This window comes from Myodes glareolus, chromosome 10 (genome assembly GCF_982192425.1).
Source record: "Myodes glareolus chromosome 10, mMyoGla1.1, whole genome shotgun sequence".
NCBI classification, from domain to species: domain Eukaryota; kingdom Metazoa; phylum Chordata; class Mammalia; order Rodentia; family Cricetidae; genus Myodes; species Myodes glareolus.
Genome location: NC_142035.1, coordinates 49,547,779 through 49,574,909, shown reverse-complemented (window position 1 = coordinate 49,574,909; position 27,131 = coordinate 49,547,779). Strand labels below are relative to the sequence as shown.

The window sequence follows — 27,131 nt, the reverse complement described above, 5'->3', positions numbered from 1 at the left end:
CGGGGATTCCGGCTTTTCCTCCTGGCCGCGAGTGGGGTCACAGCCCAGGTCTTTGGTCCCGGGTTGGAAGAAGCATGGAACCCGACGGCCGGTGGCGGAGCCTGCCCAGCGGGCCCAGCCTAAAGCACTTGACCGACCCCTCGTACGCGATTCCTCCGGAGCAGCAAAAGGCGGCGTTGCAGGACCTGACGCGGGCGCACGTGGACTCCTTCAACTACGCGGTGCTGGAGGGGCTGAGCCACGCGGTGCAGGTGAGCGGCAAGCCCTCGGCCCGAGTGGGGCCCGGAGGATTCCAGAGGGTGGAGGAGGTGGCCGGGAGTCCACAGTACAGCCTTAAATAGTGACACTCACTCACCGTGCAAGGCTTTGGGTAGTTCAGAGAGAAAAGCGCTTCGTTGCAACTTGGAACCAAGTAGTGTAGGGAAAGATGTTTTTGTGATTTCTGGGCTTATATGTGAGTACGAACCCTGGTTATGTGTGGACCGTTTCTGGGTACTGTGAGATGAGTGAGAAAGTGAACTGTTTGGAATTATGTTTTCCGATCATTCAAAGCGCTCCCGCCTTTTCCCACCTGGACTCTTACGTTCTAAAACTACTACAGAAGGTTACAAGCTGAGTCAGACAGACTGCAAACTGCGGCAAGGTCACCCTTTAGTTTCCTTTTCTTAGAGAAGTTTTCTTTTTTGGGGTGTGTGTGTGAGGGGGGCGTGCTCGAGTCAGGGTTTCTCTGTGTAGTCCTGGCTGTCCTGGAACTCACTCTGTAGACCAGGCTGGCCTCGAACTCAGAGATCCGCCGCCTCTGCCTCCTGAGTGCTGGGATTAAAGGCGTGCTTAATTAATTAATGCTACCACTTAGCTTCCTTCCCTTAAAGAGAAAAACTGGCTGCCGTTCTGAGTTAGGCTTGTTGAGGAAGATAAGTCCTAGGGATCAGTCTAACAATGGTAGCGGACTAATGGTAAGGACGATGGGGGAGGTCTCTTTTTGTTAGCATCCTTAGTCTCTCCTGAAATTAGGCTATGAAAGTAAGAACAGGCCGGTTTCCGGTTAGAGAGAGTTCGGGGTTGTTGGTTGTGTAGAGGTAGCAGGCACCAGCAGCTAGCCAATACTCTTGAGAACTGCCCTAAGATGTAGTTTACTGAGTCGGAGCAGGAGGGAAGTGCGCTCATCCGGGTGTTTAGAAAACTCCTCCTTGGATAAGGTCAAGGGAAGAGGATGGTGGGTTCCCTCCTGGAGGAGGTTAGGAACAGCCGTGTAGGTAGTAGATACTACCTGGAGGTTTTGTTGAACAGTTGCGCTGTGGGAGATAGGGATGGAGATGCATTGGAGAGCTTTGACTGCCAGACTGATACTCGAAAACATGGGAGCCATTTAGAGATCTTTGAATTGTCAGGCAGGCTTCAGTCTGAGGGGGAAGGTAAACACGAAGAATAACAGGAAGAGCGGAGGGCGTCCCTATTCTTGCGCATGCGCAGCAGTTCTCTTGTCTTTATGTGTGGAGGAGGTAGACTTGGCTCAGCCATTTCCGTATCTGTAGAGCCTGCTGCACAATCAAATACTCAGAACACCATCCAAAAGGCCCTTAGTGAATGCATTATGGTTAAGTAGTTGGTGAAGTTACCAGTTCGTTGTAGCGTTAGTTGTGTTTAGTTGGCGTGATAGACATCAGTGAGTGTAGAAGATGCATGATTCTGAAAAGTGCCTTGAGAAATACAAGTAACTGAGCAGCATGAATTGTATTTCAGGCCATTCCTCCCTTTGAATTTGCATTCAAAGATGAGCGCATATCTCTTACTATCGTGGATGCTGTCATCAGTCCGCCCTCAGTGCCCAAAGGGACCATCTGCAAAGAGCTCAGCGTTTACCCAGCCGAGTGCCGGGGACGACGGAGCACCTACCGTGGGAAGCTGACGGTGAGCGTTAGGTGGCTGTCCCTGCACAGTCTGGAGACTCAAGGTTATCAGAAAGGTCTGCTTTCTTAGCGTTGCCACTTAGAGAGTTGTATCTTCTCAGTCTAAAACATGAAGTCAATTCACTGTGACCTTCCTTCTTTCAAACTCATCTGTGGGTCTGGAGAAATGACTCTGGTTAAAAGCACTGATTATTTTTTGCGAGGACCAGGATTTGGTTCCCAGCGCCATATTGTGGCTCATAACTGCCAGTAACTCCAGTTCTAGCAGATCTAATGCCCTCTTCTGGTCCCTACTGGCACCAGACACAAATCTGGTACATAGACATACAAGCAGGCAAAACACTCATAAAAATAAGTACATCCAAACATTTTTTTAAAGTACTTATTTGTGCTCGCAGGTCCAGATAGTTTATTTTTGTTGTTGTTGTTTTCGTGTAGGCTGACATCAGCTGGGCAGTGAATGGAGTCCCCAAAGGAGTCATTAAACAGTTTCTTGGCTATGTCCCCATCATGGTAAAGTCTAAACTTTGCAACTTATACAACCTTCCTCCTCAAGTCCTCATTGAGCACCATGAAGAGGCAGAGGTAAGTGCAGGGATCTAGGCAGTGAGGCCACAGTGAGGGCGGCGATCAGAGGTGGGGAAGCAGGAAGCTTGCCAATGGAAGTCAGTTTTTCGATTTCTGAGTTCTAGGTATGTGGTATGGAGCGCTGCTGCTGTTTCTGGGTGCTGTGCATGGCTTCCTTCCTGTCTGCTGAGGCGGTGTGGGAAGCAGCCGTATGCTGAAGAATGTTACTGTTTTGGACAGTGTACTAGAAGCCCCCCCCCCCCAGAAATCTTTTTCTTTTCCCTTTCCTTCCCTCCTCCTCTTCCTACTTCCCTTTCCCCCTTTCTGCTTCCTTTTCCTGAGCATTGAACCCAGGGCCTTTGCCCATGTGAAGCCACCAGGCTACACTCCCAACCCAAATTTTCTTTTCTTTTTTATGACCTTCCTTTCTTTCCTTTTGGGTGGTGGAGTGGGGTGGGTGTTGCTATTAGCCTTGGCTGGCCTGTGACTCGGTATATATAGATCAGTCAGAATCAGGCTGGCCTTCAGTGCACAGAGATCCATCTTAATCTGCCTCCCCCCAAACACACACACACACACACACACACACACACACACACACACACAGTGCCGCGGTTAACGGTGTGTATACTGCCAAGCCTGGCTGTTGTTTCCTTTGTATAGGAGTGGGGTTGCAAAGGAGTTGAAGGGCACTTTAGTAACATAGTCCATATATGGATGTCAAAGGATCCTTGGACAACATGTGAGGAATCGGTTCTCTCCTTCCATCATGTGGGTCTCAGGGCTTGAACTCAGATCTTCAGGCCCTATAGCAAATTTCTTTACCCCCTTAGCCATTCCGTGGTGAGGGCTGTCACCCCAAGCCTCAGCTTCCTCTGGTGAAACCAAGCAGACCAATAGGTAGGAGGATAAGAGCAGGGCGCCCTGTAGAATGTGCCTGTTTGATATCAGGCGTTAGCAAATACTTCTTGTTTAAATGTTTTCCTATATTTATTTAGTCCAGATTTCTAGTTAGAAAAGCTTTTATGAAATCAACCTCTTTTCTTCCTTCCTTTCTTTCTTTCTTTTTTTTTTTTTAAACTTAACGTTTTTGCCTTTAGATATTAGAATAAATTCTGTTCAAATAGTGCTTGGGAGTGGGAATAATTTGGGACAGAAAAGTTGAGCCTGTCTAGTGGGAAGGGATGGCGCTGCCCTCCGGGTGTCCTGTGTCTTTTGGACCCTGGTTGTGTATTTGACAAGACTTTCTGGAGCCAGTGCTGTTTCCATAGACCAGTGTCCCTTTCACCAACGCGTGCCTCTTCTGGGAGCTGCACTTCATGTGACTAGAAATAGCTTTGTGTTTACTTAGTCATATACTTTTGTTTAACAGATGATAACCCTTGTCTTTGGCAGGAAATGGGAGGTTATTTTATAATCAATGGCATCGAAAAAGTCATCCGAATGTTGATTATGCCTCGGAGAAATTTCCCCATTGCCATGATAAGACCAAAGTGGAAAAGCAGAGGGCTTGGCTACACTCATTTCGGTAGGTTTTAGTGAGCATTGGAATGTTGTTTCAGACAACTTGAAAACCATTTTTTTAAGTAGATACAGCTATAAACATTTTTTTTTTATTTTGGTGGGGGCAGGTTGCTGTCTTGGCACTCACTCTGTAGACCAGGTTACCTCAAACTCACAGAGATCTACCTGCCTCTGCCTCTTGAGTACTGGGATTAAAGGCGTGCACCATCACTGCCTGGCTAACTATACACCATCTTTAGTGTGTTTCTCTTACATGATTTTTGTTTGTTTTTATAAAACATTACTGTAAGATTCAGGGTGGTGTTGGTGGGTGCCGTGTTTATCAAAGTATGAACTTTAAGTTACAGGCCAAGTACAGGGTGGGAAATGGTTCAGTGGGAAAGTGCTTTCTACAGAAGCACGGGGGTTGAGACCCCATCACCTACATTTAAAAGCAGTAACAGAAGGTATGGCAGTCCACAGCAACCTCCTGACTCTGGAGGGGAGGGGACAGGGATTCCATCTAATTTAGCCAAGAAGAAAGTTCCATGTTCAGTGAGAGACTCGTCTCAAAAGACACAAAGGGAGAAGCGATTGAGGAAGACATCTGGATGCCAGTCTCTGGACTCTACCTGTGCATGCATGGGAGAGTAACCCACCACCACTACCACCACCACACACACACACACACACACAAGTACTTGGAGGTTGGGACTGGTTTGGGGACAGGTTTCTCTAATCTGTAGAAGTTTCTGGGCTCATTGCATGACACCACACACATAATAATGCTCTCAGTGCGCTAACGTGCCAGCATAGTAGCTTAGCTTGGCAAAGCCTAAACATGCTCAGAACACTTATTAATACATTAGCATACAGTTTGGAAAAATCACCTAAAACAAAGCCTGTTTCCTGAGCAAGTGTTGATCATCTCATGTCCCTACACAGATTGGCTTTTTGTACACATGAGCTATGAAAGCCCTGTATTCAAAACCATTGGCACCCCAGGAAATTGAAGATGATCGTTTGTTTTCCCCTTTGACCTCCTGGCTGGCTGGGAGCTGTGGTTCACTGCCACTATCCAGTATCATGAGAAAATGCACAGCATTGTTAGCCTAGGGAAAGGTCTCAGTTCAAAACGTGAGCTGCAGTTTCTACTGAATGGACATGGCTTGTGCACCGTGGTGAAGCTGAAAAATTGCAGGTGGCTCATGGTGAAGTTGGTGCCATTGTATATGTATAAATCAAATCACCTTAATACATATAGTGTTTATTAACAAAGAAAATAAATATACACAGAGAGTGATTTCATAGTGAGAACGCTTGTCTATTTTTAGTCAGGAAGACTTCGTGTATTTATGAGATTGCTTTTGAGGATGAAGGCTGGCCTGACTGACCACCTGTGTCTAGAAACCTGAGAGGTCCCCTGGTTTAGTCTGCCTTGGCACATCCTAGGAGACTGGTCTGTGTTCATTCCCTGTGACATTGCCTGGCATCGTAAGATAGCATATGGCATTCTCTAGTAATGTCTGCATTTATATGACATAAGGTATCATTTATACTTGAGATAAAAATCTAACTTTAATAGTTGCCAAAGATACAACACCTAGGAGAACAGTATCTCAGCATATCAGAACATGGAGTTGCTGCTTCTTTGCTCTGTTGATGTAGTGTCCAGAATAAGCCCGAAGGCTGAGTTTCTGTTGTCCATCAGGACGTTAGCTAAGTGACCGTCTCTTGACCAGGCCTATAGGGCACTGTGGATAGGAGGTGCGCTCTGCAGGGTGATCCAAGTATAAGGTGCTATGGGCCCCAGCTGACGGAAAACCTGAAGTTTAGCCAAAGTCATAGCTTCCGCTATTTCTGTGTACTCCAGAAAACATTTGGCAAGGTCTGTGGACATTTTTGATTGCCTGACTTAATCTTTTTTGTTGTTTGGTTGGTTGGTGGTTTGGTTTTTGTTTTATTTATTTATTTATTTATTTATTTATTTATTTATTTTGTTGTTGTTGTTGTTGTTGTTGTTGTTGTTGTTGTTGTTGTTGTTGTTGTTTGAGATGGGATCTCTCTGGGTAGCCCTGGCTGTCCTGGAACTCCAGCTGTGTGACCAGGCTGACCTTGAACTTCCAGAGATCTGTCCATCCCTGCCTCCCAGGTGCTGGGAGTAAAGGCTTGCACCACCATGCTAAGCCTTGGCCAACAAGTGATTTGCCTTTGATTATGGTGATAAAATGCTCATACGATAAATGAAAGAGTTGGGCCCTGACTCCTTGCTCCCCTTCTGGCAGGGGTTTCCATGCACTGTGTGAGAGAAGAGCATTCTGCCGTCAACATGAACCTTCACTATGTGGAGAATGGCACAGTTATGTTGAACTTTATTTACCGGAAAGAGCTGTTTTTCCTTCCTTTGGGATTTGCACTTAAGGTGAGATGAGATGAATATGTCTTTGATATGAAGAGATCTTGTATACTGATCAAGATACTGTATCTTGTATACAAGTGGATGGTTTCTTTCTGTTAAAGTACACGTGCATGTATGTTACCCAGGCTTTTGAGAAGTCAGACTGGGGGCTGCAAGTTCTAGACCAGCTAGGGTAACATACCAAGACCTTGTCTCCCCCGACCCTCACCCATACCATAAACAGAGCAAGACCATCTATGATGTACTAATTAGTTGCTGCTCTGTTAAAACCAGTTGCTTGAAATAAACATTTCTCAGAGTCTCTGGAGATGTAGCATTTGGGAGCAGCTTGACTGCATAGGTCATAGGTCACACTGAAGTGTTTGGAGGTGCTGCCAGGCTGGTGAGATGACTTCACGGGATTAGTCCCCAGAACCCCCAGTGGAAGGGAGACCTGGCTCCCAAAACTTATCCTCTGACCTCCTCCATGTGCACACACTCTCACACTCTTTCTCTCTCAAATAAGAATTAAAATTTTAAAAATAAACGAACTGCTGCAGTCACTTGGATTGACCAGGCTTCCAGGACCCAGGAACGAGTTGTTGGCTCACTTGGTGGCTATTGGTCGGAGGTCTCAGTTGCCCTCTCCCCTGGGAGTTAACCCAGAGGATGAGATAGAGGGCCGTCTATGCCCTAGCCTTGGGGATCTGGCATCTCCTTTTTGCCATATTTTGATCATGTAGGGGCAGCCCTAATTCAGAGTGGGAGGAGATAACTCTGTTTTTTGCCTACCTAGAAGTAGAATCACTGCGACTTTGATGTTTGGCTGGTGTAAAGAGAATGTTTTGTTTCAGAGGGCTAGTTTTGTTTGGTCATTAACAGTTATTAGAGGGGAGGATTGTAACTAAGTGAGTTAAACCTTTGGTAGTTGTTTAAAAGAAAACTTTAAAAATTTTTTTTTCTATTTCAGGCACTTGTGAGCTTTTCCGACTATCAGATTTTCCAGGAGCTCATCAAAGGCAAAGAGGAAGACTCTTTCTTTAAGAATTCTGTCTCTCAGATGTTGAGGATTGTCATGGAAGAGGGCTGCTCCACGCAGAAGCAGGTCCTTAACTATCTGGGCGAGCGCTTCAGAGTGAAGCTCAGTCTCCCTGACTGGTACCCGAATGAGGAAGCTGCCAAGTTCCTGTTCAGGTATGTGTGCTTTGGGCTGGGAAGGGAGAGGGGAAAAGATGGGTTCATGCCTAGGAAGTGAGCCTGGGTAGCATGCTGTGGTCCTAGCCAGGAGGGTAGCTTTGCTTCTTTGTTTTCCATGTTAATTTCAAGTTTGCCACAATGTCCAAGTAAGACAGTGAACGCTGGAGGTCACCAATGTTGACATTTTGTTGGTTATGGTGATCACTTTGTCTCTGCATAGATACACATTGCCTCTCTGTATCTCTGAAAGTTGCAGACAACATGGGGCTGTATTTCCCTGTAGCAATGACTCTCTTACATAACCATAGTAAAGGAGCTGAGTCCTAGATCACCCTGCCAGGAGCGGAGCTCTTGCAATGTGGCCAGTGCAGCTGAGAAAATGAAGTTTTGTTTTTAACTGAACTGGAGTAGCTGCAGGTGTTAGTGATTGCTGCTCTACTGCTGAGCACAGCTGCAGACTTGGTGGTGATATTCTGCTGATGTTGCCAGTAAAGGTGAAGAACAATTTTGGAAGAAATGTTAAGTAAATATGAAGTAGGCACTTTGGTCAGTCGGGAGCTGGACAGGAGAAGGCAGAATTGCTTTAAGGTTGTCTGTTTCTCTTTCAGCCAGTGCATTTGTATCCACTTGAAGTCGGATACTGAGAAGTTTTACCTGCTTTGTCTCATGACCCGGAAGCTCTTTGCTCTAGCCAGAGGCGAGTGCATGGAGGACAACCCCGATAGCTTAGTGAATCAGGAAGTCCTTACTCCTGGTCAGCTCTTCCTGATGTTTCTGAAGGTAAGTGCATGCTGATGATTCCTAGTTTGGGCATTTTACATCGCATTCTTTTATTTAGCAGTAAGGGACTTAATCAAAACTCTGGCTCATATCAGGTTCAGATTTCTGTGTGTCACCTGTACATATATGATTTTATGTTTCCATGTAAAACCTGAGACTCTCAAATGAAAGGTAGTGGGGTTTGTTTTTTTTTTTTTGAGACTGACTTAGTTTTCTTTTTTGTTTTTGTTTTTTTAAAGATTTTATTTATTTATTATGTATACAACATTCTGCCTCCATGTATGCCTGCAGGCCAGAAGAGGGCACCAGATCTCATTACAGATGGTTGTGAGCCACCTTGTGGTTGCTGGGAATTGAACTCAGGACCTATGGAAGAGCAGCCAGTGCTCTTAACCACTGAGCCATCTTTCCAGCTCCTGACTTAGTTTTCTTTCCTTTTTTAATTTTTTTTTCCAAGACAGGATTTCTCTGTGTATCCCTGATTGTCCTGGAACTCACTCAGTAGACCAGCGCTGGCCTTGAACTCAAAGATATCTGCCTGCCTCTTCCTCCCAAGTGCTTAAAAATTTGTGCCACCACTGTCCAGCTGACTTAGTGTTCTTAATATGATTTTGGTTAATGGACTTCTTCAGTTGAGTCTATTTTCCTCCAAATAATAAAACTTGATTCCTTATAGCTAAAAAAAGCCAAAAAACAAAAAAACTCTTCTATTTTAAATACATGCACGTGTTTTTCTTATCCATTTCTTTCTTCTTGGATACTTGGATTGGTTAATAACTTCTCTGCTATAAGCAGTGTTGTGTTGGTGTGCAAACATTGGTGTGCAAGAATTTTTGTGATACATTGATTTAATCCTTCAGAGTCACACAGAAATGGTGGGCCTATTTTTATTTATTTTTATTTTATGTGTGTTGGTGTTTTGCCTGCATGTATGTCTGTATGAGGGTGTCAGGTCCCCTGGAACTGGAGTTCCAGACAGTTATGAGCTGCCATCTGGGTGCTGGGAATTGAACCTGGGTTCTTTGGAAGAGCAGTTAGTGCCCTGAACTGCTGAGCCACCTCTCCAGCCCCAGGCCTATTTTCAATATTCTGAGGAACCATTATACCTCCACAATGGCCGAGCTAGTTCCCCTTCCCCCAGCATTGTACCAGGCCTCCCATCTGACTGCGTCCTCTCCATGTTATTTTCTTGACTGCCGTTCTGATGGGTTGCCATAGAATCTCACTGTTGTTTCTGTTGGCGTTTCCCCAATGACTGGTGACACTGACCGTTTCGTAATATGTTTATTGCCCATTTGTGCTTCACTTTCTGAAAACTGTCTCTGCATTTAGCTCATTTACTGATTGGATTGTTGGCCTTTTATATGTGTGTACCTATTACGTTGGGTGTGCATGTATTCGGGCAGTTTTTTGGTTTTTTCTTTTTTTAAAATTGTTTTTATTGAGCTATATATTTTTCTCTGCTCCCCTCCCCTTCTACCCTCTCCCATGATCCCCATGCTCCCAATTTACTCAGGAGATCTTGTCTTTTCTACTTCCCATGTAGGTTAGATCCATGTATGTCTCTCTTAGGGTCCTCATTGTTGTCTAGGTTCTCTGGGATTGTGAATTGTAGGCTGGTTTTTCTTTGCTATGTCTAAAAGCCACTTCTGAGGAGTACATATGATATTTGACTTTCTGGGTCTGGGTTACCTCACTTAATATGGTGTTTTTTAGATCCATCCATTTGTTGGAAAAAAAATTTTAAGCTAGGGTCTCAGTGAATGCAGAGCTCGTTGATTTGATTGGGCTGGGTAGCCAACAAGCTGCAGGGGTCTACCTGTTTGTGCCTCATTAGTACTGGGATGACAGGCGTGTGCTGCCATGCCTGCTCTCCGTGCTGGGGATCCAAACTCACATGCAAGGCAAGCATGTCACCCACTCAAGCGCGGCACCTACTGAGCTATCTCCTTGGCCGCTGTTTGATTTCTTGTTTGGTGTTTGACAAGGTCTCTCTCCAGCAGCTCATGCTGGCCTCTAATTTAAATCCTCCTGTTTGAGCCCTCCAAATACTGAGATTAGTTATGTAGAACCATGCCTGGTTCTAATTAATATTTGTTGTATAGTCTCGTCAAATCTTGGTCATAGCATGGATGGCCAAGCATAAAAGTACGTCCTTGGATACAGCCAATCTTTGTCTTTTTGTTCCATCTCTTCAACACTTGCTAAAATTGATTTGCAATACTTTATATTAGTTACTTTTTTGTTGCTTTGACAAAATCCCCAACTTTGGGCTTGTGGGTTTGGGGAGTACAATCTGTCACCGTGGAGAATGGGTCTTTGGATACAGTGCAGGAATGTGAAACAGGGAGCAGAGCCGGCTCCTGGAGGGCCAGGCCCACTGTCCGGATCCCATGTCTCAGATTTTGTGACCTCTGCAAGAGCAGCGCTCACTCTTAACCACGGAGCAGTCTCTCCAGCCCCTGCCTCGCCAGCCAACTCCCAAATAAAAACACTGAGACTTATTCGTTATGAAAGCTAGGCCTTAGCTTAGGCTTGTTTCTAATTAGCTCTTACGACTTGAATTAATCTATTTCTTATATTTTTGGTTGTGAGCCTAGCCTTTAATGGCTGAGCCATCTCTCCAGCCCGAATTAATCTATTTCTGTTGATCTGTGTGCTGCCGTGTGGTTCGTGGCTTTACGTCTTCTCCTTCATGTCCTGCTTCCTCTGCGTCTGGCTGGCGACTCCCCCTTTCTTCTTCCCAGAGCTCTCTGTCTAAAAGCCCCACTTTATACCTTCTCCCTAGCTATTGGCCATTTAGCTTTTTATTAAACACAGTGACATATCTTTACACAGTGTAATCACATCAACAAGCTCCTGATCTAGACTTCCTGTCTCTGTCTTTAGGAATGCTAGACTCTCAGTTGTACATTGACGGGCTGTCTTTTACAACCCTGGTTGTGCTAAAGATGCATCCTTTGTTGTGTGTATAAACAGTGGGCCTGGATTGTGAAGATTGTGTGGGGGTAAATATAGCATTTAAGATATTTAAAACATGTACTACTTTAAATTTAACATTTTCTTCTTTTAGGAAAAAATGGAAAATTGGCTAGTGTCCATTAAAATAGCTTTAGATAAGAGAGCTCAGAAGACCAATGTATCCATAAACAATGAAAATTTGCTGAAGATATTTAGTATGGGATCAGAACTAACGAAACCATTTGAATATCTTCTTGCTACTGGGAATCTGCGTTCAAAAACAGGTAAAATTAAATAGGCCATATTTATATTTTTCAAATTACGTGCATAATATAATAAAAATAAGTTGCTGGCTGTAGAATTCCAGAGTTAGCTAACCTTCACTGAAGTCAGATTTTATATTATAGTAATTTTGACAAATGTCTGCCAACCTAAAGGGTTCAGCAGGGTGTCTTGCTTTTGTAAATCCAGTGCTAGTGAACAAATACATCCCGTGACTCCTAGAAAGCGATGACCACATATGTCTAGGCAGGTTTACCTGCTGCAGCCTGGAAGGTTTGCATTTGTGTCCCTCCCTAAACCACTTGTATTGGAATGAACTGAAAACATAGAGGTCAACTGGGATCCAGAAATCTGCTTTTATATTTTGGACAGATGCTGCTGATTTCTCTTGTTAGCATGCCAGCAGCTGCTTATGTAATGGCAGGGCTCTCAGACCAATCTAATTTGATTTTTTTTTCCATTTATCAAAACTAATATTCCGTGTTGCAAGCGTGTATGTGGCGGGGAGGGGGGTGTACTGGGGAATTGAACCCAGGACCCACTCATGTATTAGACAAATGCTCTTACCACTGAGCTATATCCCTAGCCCTGAAGCTTTGTCATTTTATCAAAAGCATCAGAAACAGACAGTTTGGGGTTTATAAAAAAAAAACTGGCTTGTTTTGAGTGCCTTGTTCTTTATGAAGGTCTCGGCTTCCTGCAAGACTCTGGCCTGTGTGTTGTGGCCGACAAGCTGAACTTCATCCGCTATCTGTCCCATTTCCGCTGTGTGCACAGAGGCGCTGACTTTGCCAAGATGAGGACCACCACAGTGCGCAGGCTGCTCCCCGAGTCCTGGGGCTTCCTCTGTCCTGTGCACACCCCAGACGGAGCACCTTGTGGGCTGCTGAACCACCTGACTGCCACATGCGAGGTTGTCACGAAGTTCGTGTACACCGCATCCGTCCCAGCCTTGCTCTGTGGCTTAGGTAGGACATGGGACAGTCCCGCTGGGTTTGCTGGCTTTGCACAGCATCGAGCAGCAAAGTCGCCCTTTGGGATTCAGCAGAGAATTCCTTTTCAATCCTCCATGCGTGAGTCGGGCTGCTTCCTTGGCTTCTCATGCATTTCTGGAGCTAAAATCAGTAAAATGTCATCGGTGTTGATAATAGAAAAGATGTGAATAAGAATAGCCATTAGTATTCAAAGTTTAGATGTTGTTGGATAAGTTTCCGGGTCACTCACCTGTGCTCCTGGTAGATCTTCACATTTCTAAGTAGAAAACTGTTGGTTTGGGGGAATTCAGTTAGAAAGTAGCTTATACAATATAGCTGATACCATAGATCCAGTGACCTGTTTGTTCCTGGTAGCTTGGGGAAAAACACAGTCATATTGTTTTCTGGGCTTTGGTAGTTGGTTTGAGTTTTCTTTCTCAGTTAAAGATGACATCTTTTGTTTAATTTTTTTTTAAGGGGCTGTGCTAATCTTCTCTGTATCGTACTAATTTTAATATATGAGCTGCCAAAGCGAACACTTGTTTGATATTTTATAACAGTTTAGTCCTGGGATTTTTCAGTTGTGATTTAAAGACCACAGTTTTGTATCTTTGTTGGTGTGTGGTGAGGTCACCAGTGGACTGAGGTGGATGAGATGCAGCTTAGGACTCCTCTAGGGGTCAGGTGATAGATTGGTGCTTCAAGCAATCAGAAGAACATTGAGTCAAGAACTTGTTATGTAGAATGCTCGCCCAACTGGAAAGTAACCATTAAGATAGGAATATTAGAGAAATCGATGAAGAAATAGTCAAGATTCCAATTATATAGACAATGTGTTGGGCTGGAGAGATGGCTCAGTGGTTAGGAGCACTGACTGCTCTTCCAGAGGTCCTAGTTCAATCCCCAGCAACCACATGGTGGCTCACAACCATCTGTAATGAGATCTGGCGCCCTCTTCTGGCCTGCAGGCATACATATAGGCAGAATAATATATACTAAATAGATAGTTTTTTCTTTTTAATCTGTTCATTTGCTGACAGCAAGGCAAAGAATACTTTTGTTCTCTCATTAATTAAAATCAAACGAAGCATAGTGGCACACACCTGCAACCCTAGCCTTGGGTGGTGGAGGCAGGAGGATCAGAAGTTCCTATCCTCAGTTACATAGGAAGTTTGAGGTCAGCCTGGGTTGCAGGGAACAGGGAACCTTGTCTCAAAGTCTGGAAGGAAATAGAGGAAAGGGTAGAGTGGCAGAAAGTGCCTCCCACCGTGGAGGAAGGGAGGGCTCTGAGGAGGAGTCGCTAGCCCTGAAGGGCTGGTGTGGTAATAGACCAAGCCCCAAGTGGTAACCTTTGACATTTGGGAAATACTGGCTGTTTGGGAAACACGTGGCAGTTATGATGTGTGCAGGCCTTGTTTTTCACTTTATGAATTGGTTCTATTATTTGCAGCCCTGTATTGTGTTAACTGGCAGTGCTGTTAGCCCCTCCTGAGCCATTGCTTGGGGAAGGTGGGTTGTAGGCCTCAGTTCTCTCAAGTCTAACCTTGAACTCTGAGCCAGCAGCCTCTATGGGGTCTGGGCAGTACTCTGCACGTAGGAACACGGGGCAGCACTCAGCACTGGGTGTTCGCATGGCCTGGAACAGGCATTGAAAGATTTGGCCGCGCTTGGATCATGGTGACGACATGGCAGAGCATGTGCACCAGGAGACTCTTGTATCTCCCGTGTGACCTTGGAAGTGCCCATCGTATGATTCTGTGGTTACAAATCAAATGTCCAAGCAAGCAAATGTTCAAACATGGAGTCTGCAGATAAGGAGGATCAACAATAATTGAATTTTACTTGGGAAAGGGTATTCAGGCTATAAGATTTAGGAATTAGCATATGAAAAGGGATTTTGTGCAGAACCTCCTTGTGCCTAGCTATCCTCTCAGTAGAGACTTTGCTAGATTCTCTATGTCTTTGATGAAGCAGTTTATAAGCAATATGAAAGATTTTGTGTTGTACAGACTGTAACATGAATTCTAATTGGTCTTAATAATAAAAACCTGGAGTCAGGATATCAGGGTATGGAAGCTAAAGGATCAGAGAAGCAGAGCAGTCAGCCACGAGAGAGGTCTTTCCTCTACCAGTGCTCAGACCAAAGAGGTCTATGAATCCTCAGACGGCTGCTGTCTCTGTGAAACCTCAAACATGAATCCTCAGACTGCCCTGAGCTCCTGTCTCCTCCCGCCTTATATTCCTCTCTACGCCCATCCATATCACTTTTTTTCTCCCCTTTCCTAGAGCTGGAATTAAAGGCATTACATCCCAAGTACTGGGATCATCTTTGGGTGAGCTATGTTTGTCTTTTAGACAGAGTCAGTTTCACACAGCTCAGGGTAACCTTGAATTCACAGAGGTCTGTCTGCCTCTGCTGGGACTGAAGGTGTTGCCATCACTGCCTGGCCTCTATGGCTGATTAGTGACTTAGCTCTGCACTCTGACTTTCAGGCAACCTTTATTTGTTAGATCACAAACAAAATGTCACCACAACATGATAGAACAGTTGGCTAGTCACGCAAAGAAAGCAGTCAGTGTCTCTGGGAGCTGAAAATGTTGGATGAAGCCTTCTGATTTTATTATTCTGCTTGTCCCCTCCCCAGGTGTCACTCCTGTTGATGCAGCATCTTGTCGACCATACAGTGACTGCTACCCTGTCCTGCTGGATGGTGTCATGGTGGGCTGGGTGGATAAGGATCTTGCTCCTGAGGTCGCAGATGCTCTCCGTCGCTTTAAGGTGATCGTCTATCTCTGTGGGTTGCCTTATCTTCTGACTTCTGGTGTTCAGTCCTTTCCTGGTTGATGAGGTGTTACCGGGCTGGTTTAGAGTGGTCACGCAGTTGGGATTGAAGCTAATTCCGGAAGTACCTGACTCTTGCTTGCTCTGGTAGTCTTGCCTTGTACGTTGCATCAATGACAGACACGTAACCTTGAGGTCCCTGTCTGCTTATCTATCCAGTGTGCCAGTGTGACTTCGTAGGAGTACCACCAACTGGCTGCTGGCTGCTTCCCAGCTGAGCCTCTTGTTTGTCCTGGGGAGGTGCTAACCTGGACCTCTTAGGTTGGTGGCGGGATAGTTAGAGTTTTTCAGGGGTAATTTGTGGGGAGAGTTGAAAGCTATGTGATGGCTCCTTTCCTCGGCTCCTTTTGGCATCTAACTTTACCACTGATTGAGTTATTCCCGCTCCCTTGGCTATTCTTCGCTAAATGGTTGTGACCGTGGTGGATGTCCTGCACCCACTCGGTAGTCCACACAGGCCTTGGCCATCCTCCTGCATCAGTTTCCAGGTAGATAAGATTATGGGCCTATACCCTTAGCCCAGACAGAATTATTATTATTTTTAAAAAGATTTTATTATGTAAACAGTGTTCTGCATGCATGCCAGAAGAGGGCACCAGATCTCAAAGATGGTTGCTGGGAACTGAACTCAGGACCTCTAGAAGAACTTTTAACCTCTGAACTCCAGCTCCCATCAGAATTTTTTATTCTACTCTTTTTTTTTTTAAGATTCTTCATTTATTTATTTTACGTATAAGTGCTTTATGTGCATGTACGACTTTATGCCAGAGTCTCACTATGGATGGTTTTGAGCCACTATGTGGTTGCTGGGAATTGAACTCAGGACCTCTGGAGGAGCAGCCTGTGCTCTTAACCTCTGAGCCACCTCTCCAGCCCCATTCTACTCTTCTTAAGCTGCTGCCTCTACTGAGGTCTGTTTTGGTGAGCTGAGTATTTTTATCTTGATTTTATGCGCCAATGATTTTTTTAAAATTTTTCTTTCTGTATCTGGCTTCCCTTTATTAATTCTTTACTAATATGAATGTTAATTCAGTTTGGGGCCGATAAGATGACTCAGCTGTGTGCAGGCACTTACTGTCAGTCCTAGAGACCTGAGTTTAGTTCCCAGACCCTTCAAGGTCACAGGAAAGAGCTGACTTCTGAGGCTCTCCTGGACCAGTACACAGGCACACAATGAATCAGTTAACAGCGAATTCAAGGCCCCGAGAGATAGCAGTGGTTTAGAGTTGTCCCTTCTCATTGTCATTTCCGGGCTTTTCCCTCCCCTTTCATTTTTGCTAATAATGTGTAGCTGTGAATCCCTTAATTATATATAGATCTAATAATCTTTTTTTTAGATATTGTAGTTTGGAATTTTATTTCTCCCTTCACTTAGGAATTTTTAAAAATAGGTTTAAATTTTTTTGTTTGTTTGTTTTGTTTTTTTGAGACAGAGTTTCTCTGTATAACAGCCTTGGCTGTCCTGAAACTCGCTTTGTAGACCAGGCTGGCCTCAAACTCACAGACATCTGTCTGACTCTTCTTCCCAAGTGCTGGGATTAAAGGTGTGCACCACCACTGCCCTGAAAGATTTTTTTTTATGTATGCATGCAATGCCTGTGAAGGCCAGAGGAGGGCGCGGGATCCCTGGGAGTGGAGTTCTCAGCACGTGTAAGCCACTTGACATGGGTGCTGGGAACTGAACCCCAGCTTCTGTGAGAGCAGTAAGTTCTCTTAACCACCAAGCCGTTTCTCTGGCCCTGTTCCGGTTTTTGTGGTTTATGTGTTTGAGTTCTGGTCTGTATTTGGGTGTATGCTTGTGAGCGCAGTGCCTGCTGTGTGTCCCCTTACTGTGTAGCCATCTCAGCGTCCCTGTTTGCTTTGTTCTGTTTTTATTTTATTTTATTTTTAAATGAAAGACCCTTTTCATGTAGTTGTTTAAAAGGGAATTCATTAATCTATATTTTAGACATCAGAGAGTAAACTTGCCTTTTCTTAGTCTTTTGCCGTTTCTGAAGTAGGCTGAGTGGCCTTCTATGCGGGGTAAGACTGGAGTGGACAGCTGTGGTCTTGGGACACTAGGTTTACTACTAGGATGACGGAATTTCTTAGATGCTTTTCCTTTCCCATTCTACCTGGCTCTGGTGGCAGGGAGGGTGGGGTAAAGCATACGCTTGTTCTTCATGAAACTCTGTTCTGCTGAAACAGGTGTTAAGGGAGAAAAGAATTCCTCCCTGGATGGAGGTGGCCCTGGTCCCCATGACAGGAAAGCCAAGCCTGTACCCGGGGTTATACCTCTTCACCACCCCCTGCAGGCTGGTGAGGCCTGTGCAGAACTTGGAACTGGGCAGAGAAGAACTCATTGGAACAATGGAGCAGGTGGGTGCCTACCGCAGTGTGTGCTTACGTCGGACAGTTTCCAGGGCTTGCTTTCACTCTCGGGAGCATTGACAGAAAATCTAGCCTGTTTTTCTGGCTCTCTTTCTCCAGCACTAAGTAGTTTGTTGTTGGTGGTGGTGGTGTTTTTTTTTTCCCCATTTGGTTTTTCGAGACAGGCTTTCTCTGTGTAGCTTTGATGCCTGCCCTGGAACTCGCTCTGTAGCCCAGGCTGGCCTTGAACTCACAGAGATCCGCCTGCCTCTGCCTCACAATGCTGGGATTAAAGTGCACCACCACCACCCGCTGCACTCAGTAGCTTTGAAGTCTTGCCACACTGCTGGGAAACTGAGGGAGGGTAGATGCAGGCTGAAATATCTAAGGAGAAAGTATTGTGTGCTTAGCACACACAGACCGGGTGCTAACTCCAGCTCCACAACAGTAGCAGCAAAGAGTGGAGCTCCTCGGCATTCATGACTGGGGCGAGGAACTTAAACACTGCAGCCTTGAGTGCTAACCCCTGGGAAGCAACGAGATAACCACCGTTATTTTGTGCTTCTCCTTCCTTACCCTTCCTCTGCTCCAGCTCTTCATGAACGTTGCCATTTTTGAGGATGAGGTTTTTGCTGGAATTTCCACACACCAGGAGCTCTTCCCTCACAGCCTACTGAGTGTGATCGCCAACTTCATCCCCTTCTCTGATCACAACCAGAGTCCTCGGAACATGTACCAGTGCCAGATGGGTAAGATGGGTGAGCTGGTGGTTGGTGTGTGCACACACAAAAGGTGCTCGTAGGCTAAACTGAAGTAATCTCAAACTTGAGCAGCTTCAAGAATAGCATAAAGAATGCCCGCACATCCGGCACCTATTCGTGAACATCCCTCCCAACTCATACTTTCGCCCTTCACTTGAAGACTGCAGGCCCAAGCGCCCTCTGTCCCACCCTTTGGTGCGTACGTACGAGCCTTCTTAGGGGATTTACCTAAATCAGGAAGTTTAGTGTTGACTTCCTTATAAGAATAGTTTACTTTAGATTGCGTATATGTGTGCCTGTGTGTGAGTACTGCTTGTGTGCACAGAAGCCGGAGGCGTTGAGTCCCTCCCTCCAGAGCTGGGGTTACGGTCAATTCTGAGCCACCTGACATGGGGACCAGGAACTGAGAATACGGAATGTATGCAAGAGCAGCACACGCTCCATATTTTAGTCCTTACTCAGTTTGGAGCAAGCGGGGACTCAAAGGCCCATCCAGGACCACTTGTGTTCTGCTAGTGCGTACATTTGTCTCCATTGATGCAGAAGAGCCCTGTAGCTTGTTTGTGTCATTCTTGACATTTACATTGTCACAGAACATGACTTGAGTTTGTCTGAATCTCCTGACTTGACTTCTGAGGGGTTTGAGCCATTACACATTCACATAACTGTCTCTTTCAGTGCTCTTGATTTCTATCTAACAAAAGCTACAGTGCAGCATTTGATCTTCTCTTTACCCCCACAGCCTTCCCTGAGCTGGTCTTGGATTCATTATCTTCCAGCGGGTCTGGAGGGATAGCTCAGTAGTCAAGGGCGTTGGCTGCTCTTCCAGAGGTCCTGAGTTCATTTCCCGGCACCCTTATGGTGACTCAATAATGGTGGCTCACAACCATATCTGTCGGTAGTCCCTGGGGTCTGATTCCCTCTTCCGGTGTGTGTGTGTCCACGCAGACAGAATCTTCCGGCCTCTAGGATTATGGATGTACACATCCCAGATCCTTTTAGCAATTTTGTTTATAGTACAGGATACTGACTACAAATTCTCTAGTAGTCTTTATTCTGAGAATTCTTTTTCATTATTCTGAAATTTCTTTTTCACACTCACTTGAAAGGGGTCTTCCCCAGCTGTGTAATCCTGAGGACAGGCTTTTAGTTCAGGGCGTCAAAATGCCTCCGACTCTGTTCAGTCGTCCTAGACGGCAGGGCTTGTAAAGCACAGCTTCCCATATGCTGTACTGTTCCCCTCTCTAAAACTCGTCCTTTAGTTTTGTCTTTAGGAGACTGGCTGTATGTCTAGATATAGTTCTCTTTTGTTACATTTACTGGTCTTTATAAGAAAAAAAATGATCAACTTTGGGAGCATTTTCCAATTGCTTCCAAAATTGATTCTGCCTCTTTGTTTCTCTTCTAAGATTTAATCATGCATTCCTTGTTAGATAGGTAGATAGATAGATAGATAGATAGATAGATAGATAGATAGACAGACAGACAGACAGACAGATAGTTGGTGTGTTTGTGTGTGTGTCAGGATATACATGCTGCCACATGAGGGTGGCGGTCAGAGGACAACTTTGAGATTGGTTCCCCATCCCATCTTTATGCTGCTTCTGGTGATTAAACTCGGGTTGCCAGCCTAGCACAGCCAGTGCCTTTGCCCACTGAACCGTCTTGTCAGCCCATATGCATCATTTATCTTCAACTATTTTTCTTGTCCTTTTTTTCTATGTATGTATGTGTTTGTGTGTGTGATGGTTTGAATGAAAATGGCCCCCATTGGCTTACAGGGAGTGGCATTTGGAGGAAGTATATCAATGGGGGTGGGCTTTCAGTGTAAAAAGAAGTTTCTCTCCTTCTCTGCCCTTCCCTGTCCTGCAGCCACTTAATATTAATTACAGAATGCTTGGCCGAACAGCTCAGGCTTATTACTAACTAGCTTTTTTTTTTTCTTTTAAATTTACCTGTTTCTGTTCATCTGTGTTTTGCCATGTGTCTTGTGGGTTTACCTGTGCTCTAACACACCTTGTTCCTCTGGAGGCTGCTGACATCTCCCCTGACTCCGCCCTCTTTCTCCCTGTATTCAGTGTGGCTTTCCCGCCTAACTTTATTCTGCCTTGGCATAGGAAAAATCAGCTTTTTCATTAACTAATGAGAGAAATATATATTCACAGTGTACAGGAGAATTATCCTACAACATTAGAGGTTTCAGAAGCTCAAGCCAGGCCCAGTGTCTCTCTCTTCCTGCTACCTGTGTATCTAGATGTAGAACTCCCAGCTCCTTCTCCAGCACCGTGTCTGCCTGCACACCACCATGATCCCTGCCATGATGACAATGGACTAAACCTCTGAAACTGCAAACCAGCCCCAATTAAATGTTTTCCTTTATAAGAGTTACTGTGGTTAGGGGCTGGAGAGATGGCTCCGTTAAGAGCACTGTCTGCTCTTCCAGAGCTCTTGAGTTCAATTCTCAGCTTCCACATGGTGGCTCACAACCATCTGTAGTGGAATCTTATGCCTTCTTCTGGTGTAAAGGCATACATGCAGATAGAGTACCCGTATCTACATAAAATAAATAAAGCTTAAAAACAAAAAAAGAGTTGCCAGGGTGATGGTGTCTCTTCACAATAATAGGAATCCTAAGACAGTGTGTCTGTATGTTCCTGTGTGTGTGAGTGTGGTGTTTGTATATACACACATGTGCACATGGGGGCCAGAGGTAGACAGCTAGTGTCCTGCTCTGTTCTCTTCACTTTGTTCCTTTGAGACAGGGTCACTCACTGAGCCTGGAGCCAGGCTACTAGCAGACAGCCCCCGCAGTCCTGCTATCTCCACTCCCAACAGATGCACGGGACCACTCAGGTTTCCTTTTCTGACTTGTGATGGATGTCGTGTTCACTGACATGGCTGTCATCTGATGAATTTTGGTCTTGATCTGTCCTTAGTCTAGAACTTCTGTTTTTGTTTGTTTGTTTTTGTTTTGTTGTTACCACTTTATATTTCCTGACGGTTTTGTTCTCTTATCACTACAGGCATATTTTCCTGTGTATATTGAGCTTGATATCATTATTGATGATATATAATCACCTATTCATTATGTTGTGATGGGTGATGTAAAGTTACTTTTTGCCTGTTCAAACATCTGGGTGATACAGGATTCCTATCCATTGAGTATAGTTTTTCTTGTGTGTCCTTTATGTTTACTGTTTGTGTCTCCAGTAATGCTGTGTCAGCTATGAGTGACAGGGATTCAAGCAAGGCTCCTGGTAGTCCTCTCTGAAGAGGCTGTTGTCCATCTTGAGTGTTAACTCGGTTCTTAGTCTCAGGCTACTTGGCTCAGTCTCGTGCATTTTGAACAATTCAGTGCCCACCAAAGGGTTCAACTCAGCATGTGTGCAGAGGGAAGGCTTTCCCTGCGATCTGCATTTAAAGGAAGGAAGGAAGCAAGGAAGGGAGGGAGGGAACGCCCCTTACTTTCCAAGTAGCCTCTGTGCTCTGAACTCTGTTCATTGATTCTTCAAGACAGTAACCATAGATTCTAAAACAACTAGAAACTGAAAAGAGAACAATTAGTCATTGAAGTGGTTGCTTTGTTTCAAATATAAATTCCTCTCAATGTCTGACTACTTTCAGCAAATCTCCAGTCTTTGGTCAGTGAATCTGTGTGTGGATGCTTCCCAACTCTGACAGTTGAGTGTTGAGGGTGGTCTTGAAAGAGCAGCCCTCCTCTCCACTGTGTGCTGTGTTAGTTATTTGACCTGTTCCTGCAACAGTATCTGACAAGCAGCTGATGGAGTGTCTGAGACATGGTGACCATGGTGGCTCTTAGAAAAGAAAGCATTTAATTGGGACTGGTTTACAGTTTCAGACAGTTGAGACTGTTATCAACATGGCAGGAAGCAGACATGGTGCTGGAGAAGTCTACTTTCCAGTCCTCAGGGATTAGGAAGAAAGCCATTGGGCCGGGCTTGGGCTTTTGAAATCTCAAAGACCCCCCCTCCCCGCAGTATCACACTTCCTCCTAATTTTTTCCAAGGCTATACCTCCTAATCCCTTTTCAATAGTGCCACTTCCTGATGACTAAGCATTCCCATATGAGCCTATGGGGACCATTCTTATTCAGACCACCACATGCATGGTTTGTTTTGGTTACAGTACCAGGGATTATAGTCTGTCACAGCTGGCACATAGCATCAGCAGTTAGGAAGCCAAGAGCAATGAATCTTTGCATTTAGTTTGCTTTTTCTTTTCATTCAGGACCCCAGCCCACATTTAAGTTGTTTTCCTTTCTCTGTTAACCCAGCCTAGATAATCCTTTATAGACATGTCCAGAGATTTGTTTCTGTGTAGTTTCTACATCTAGTCATGTTAACAGTCCAGATTACCTATCATTTGGGTATGTATTTTCAGTTTTAAAATCATCTGGGTCTGAAAGGATTGTTTGTATTTAATGCATAGATGTATCTAGTTACTGTAACCCTACATTCTATTACCCAGAATTTACAAAAACTATCGTTTCTGTGTATATCCCCACACATCCTATCCTTGTATATATCGTCTGTACCTTTCAGTGTTTCCATTATATTGTACGTTTTTCCATAGCGGTGTGTTTCAAGTGTCTATAAATAGTACATTAAATGCAGTTCTGGACATCTCTTGACCAGCATTGTTTTCGTGGCCTAGGCGTATTGACGGAGATTCATGCCCAAAGCTGATGTTAGCCTGTGATAAGCAGAGCCATGGTGCTTGCCTTATTCATCCCCATGGCATGTGTTTGTATGTATTTGCAGTTGCTTCCAGGTTTATGGAGCACGTGGAGAATTGAGGGTTGAAAACAAGATGCAAAGACATCTTTTTCCTCTGTAGGTAAGCAGACCATGGGCTTCCCGCTGCTCACGTATCAAGACCGGTCAGACAATAAGCTCTACCGTCTGCAGACACCACAGAGCCCACTCGTGAGACCATGCATGTATGACTATTACGACATGGACAACTATCCGATCGGGACGAACGCCATTGTAGCTGTGATCTCCTACACTGGCTATGACATGGAAGATGCCATGGTGAGTGCTGTTAGCTGTGCCTCCAGTCTTCTTCATTGCTGTTGGTGAGCTCTCACCGAGATCACTGAACGGATGTCTGTGTCCTCAAGGACATAGTAGCAAATGAAATGGTTAATTCCTGGTCTGAGGTAAAGGTTGCTGTGAGGTCTTGTAAGATTTGCCTCTTATGTTTATTTTTGACCATATCTTAAGCCATTTATGAATCTGGATCGTGATAGCATTAGTAATTTAGAGATGCTATTTCAAAGTCAAATGCCCATTACCCTGAACCAAGTATTTGTTCGATCTTAACTGGTTATATTTTGAAAACTTTTGTTTGCCCTCAGTCTTATAAGTTAATTTTTTCTTTGACTCCACAGATTGTGAACAAGGCTTCTTGGGAACGAGGCTTTGCTCATGGAAGTGTCTACAAGTCTGAATTCATAGACCTCTCTGAAAAATTTAAGCAAGGGGACGATAATCTTGTGTTTGGGGTCAAACCTGGTGACCCACGGGTTATGCAGAAGTTGGATGATGATGGATTGCCTTTCATAGGATCTAAGCTGCAATTTGGTGACCCCTACTACAGCTACCTCAACCTTAACACCGGGGAAGGCTTCGTGGTTTACTATAAGTAAGTTTGGGGTTTTTTGTTAGTGGGAAATGTGTCCCTAGGAGCCCTGACTGGTCTGGAGCACATTGTGCCAACCTGTGTGGCCCTAATGTAGCAGGTGATGCCTCTGCCTCTGCCTGTTAAGTGCTGGGATTATAGGCCTGTGCCACACCTGACCCTGTGCTGGTTTTTATGGGCTGTTTCTTAGTGACATTTACCGGAGGTCAATGAAGTTGTCTTTTTTTGTTTGTTTGTTTTTTGAGATAGGGTTTTTCTGTAGGTTTGGAGCCTATCCTGGAACTAACGCTTGTTGATCAGGCTGGCCTCGAACTCACAAAGATCTGCCTGCCTCCCAAATGCTGGGATTAAAGGCATGTGCCACCACTGCCCGGCTAATGAAGTTACCTTTTAACAGAAGGGAAAATGTGTGTGTGTATCATTATAAATAAATAATGAAATAAATAAATAAATAAATAATTTATTTAATGAAATAAATAAATAAATAAATTTATTGTTTTAAATCTCTGCTGCTCTAACAAAATAGGTAAGACTGGGAAGTAAAACAAAGTCTGTGTTTTGGGGCAAGGACATTCAGGACTGAGGTGCTGGTGGATTCACTAAGGTGGACTCATGGGGGCACTGCCTCTGTCCTGACATGGGGAAGAATGGAAAGGCAGACAGCAGTCAACAGCTCAGACCCTTTTTGTAAAGCCGCTATCTGTCGATGAGTTTCATCCTAAAGGCCTGGCTCCTAATCCCACAACGTGGAGGTGGAGCCCGGCATGGTGTCATTTCTGGTCATTGCTGAAGTCAGCGCTGTCAGCGTCTGTCCTGCCTCTGTGATGGTTTGCTGTTGTTTTCGTCATGCATAGCATTAAGGATGTTCCCTAGGAAAATGTTCGTTATGCCTCTTGCTAAAGATGAATAATTACCTCAGCTGCTTTTACAATAAAATGGCTTCAGTATTTCCATTGCTGATAGTCTCTCAGATAAACATAATTAGTAATCCTAATCATGAATAACTTGTAACATCTACTTATATTGGTGAACAGATGGAAGCTATATTTACATATATACTTTATGGAACATTAATTGTGTCAACAAAATTTAAATATCCTTCTGTACAAACAAAGCTTGGGTAAACTTTGTCAAACATACCTGTGATTCTAGCACCTGGAAGCAGAGGCAGGAGGATCACTGCAAGTTCTAGGACAGCATGCTGTGGGCCAGCCAGGGCAGCCTAGTGAGACTCAACAAACAGAACAAATAGCTTGACTTTATTTCCTGGTTTTTTTTTTTGTTTTTTTTTTTTCTCTCTCTAGGAGTAAAGAAAATTGTATTGTGGACAACATCAAAGTGTGTAGTAATGACACGGGCAGTGGGAAATTCAAATGCATCTGTATCACGATACGAGTCCCTCGGAATCCAACTATTGGAGATAAATTTGCCAGCCGTCACGGACAGAAGGGCATTTTGAGCAGACTGTGGCCAGCTGAGGACATGCCTTTTACTGAGAGTGGGATGGTGCCCGACATTCTGTTTAATCCTCATGGGTTTCCCTCTCGTATGACCATAGGAATGTTAATCGAAAGTATGGCTGGGAAGTCTGCGGCTTTGCACGGTCTCTGCCATGATGCTACCCCCTTCATCTTCTCCGAGGAGAGCTCAGCCTTAGGGTACTTTGGGGAGATGCTAAAGGCTGCTGGCTACAACTTCTATGGCACTGAGCGATTGTATAGTGGCATCAGCGGGATGGAGCTGGAAGCAGACATTTTCATCGGTGTAGTTTATTACCAGCGCTTACGCCACATGGTGTCAGACAAATTTCAAGTTAGAACCACTGGAGCCCGGGACAAAGTCACCAACCAGCCTATCGGGGGAAGGAACGTCCAGGGTGGAATCCGCTTTGGGGAGATGGAACGGGATGCTCTGTTGGCACACGGTACATCCTTCCTCCTCCATGATCGGCTCTTCAACTGCTCTGACCGCTCGACCGCCCACGTGTGTGTGAAATGTGGCAGCTTGCTCTCCCCACTACTTGAAAAGCCTCCTCCTTCCTGGTCTGCTATGCGCAACAGAAAATACAACTGCACTGTCTGTGGCCGCAGTGACACCATTGACACTGTCTCTGTGCCATATGTTTTCCGGTATTTTGTAGCTGAGCTGGCTGCTATGAACATCAAAGTAAAACTGGATGTCGTTTAACTTGATCCTGGCCATCTGAGTTAGGAGATTAGAACAAAAGAGGATTTTAACCCAATGATGTTACGGGCTCACTCTGGGTGTGTACAAGAATTTCAGTACTGAAGCGAAGAACAAGCAGCTGAGAACTCATGGCTTCCGTGCCTCTGAAATGTGCTGAAGTTGGTTTTGGTATATTTCTTTAAAAATGTTCTTAAGTATCTTCTTTAAAAAATGATTTATTGATAATAGATCATGCAGGGACATTTCCTTTCCAGGCCCAGGTTCACTGTTCCCTGCTTTCAGTAGCAGTTTGTCGTCCATCCAGAGCAGGGCAGTATAATAAACAGAAAATGGGAGCCATAAATGTAGTTTTTATTTTTATATACATGTAAACTAAAGCTATTTCATGGATATAATTTGATGGATTGGAACATAGGTATGGTCTGTGACGTCATCATGGTCAAGGTAAATAAACATATCTGTCATTTCCCAAGTATCCTTGTACACCTTTGGGTTGTGCGTGTGTGGGTTTGTGTTTCTGTCTGAGATCTGTCCCCTTCACAGCTCCGAGTGCAGCTTTGTTGTCAGCTACAGGCAGCTCCGTGTCTCTGGCCTCCAGCGAACGCCATTCTATTCTGTATCTGAGTTGGCCTTTTTGGTAACTCGGGGTCATGCAGCAGCTGTCCATGTTTCACTTAGCACAGTGTCCTCAAGGTGCAGCTCTATCTTCAAATGTGGCAGGACTTCCTCCACCTTTAAGGCTGAGTGTATTTGATT

General features: G+C 44.7%; 1 protein-coding gene and 1 pseudogene across 1 annotated transcript; one reads left to right on the top strand and one right to left on the bottom strand.

Moving 5' to 3' along the window:
* On the top strand, positions 1–26,850 carry Polr1b (RNA polymerase I subunit B). The gene is made up of 15 exons (XM_048459647.3): positions 1–251; positions 1,744–1,911; positions 2,349–2,495; positions 3,873–4,005; positions 6,266–6,402; positions 7,349–7,572; positions 8,184–8,355; positions 11,429–11,600; positions 12,285–12,566; positions 15,218–15,351; positions 17,602–17,772; positions 18,356–18,512; positions 23,382–23,578; positions 23,938–24,191; positions 25,493–26,850. The coding sequence occupies exons 1-15, from the start codon at positions 75–77 to the stop codon at positions 26,373–26,375; spliced, it is 3,408 nt and encodes a 1,135-aa protein (XP_048315604.2). The 5' UTR covers positions 1–74; the 3' UTR covers positions 26,376–26,850.
* On the bottom strand, positions 13,015–13,111 carry LOC146892572 (U6 spliceosomal RNA; annotated as a pseudogene).
* Positions 26,851–27,131: the final 281 nt, after the last annotated feature.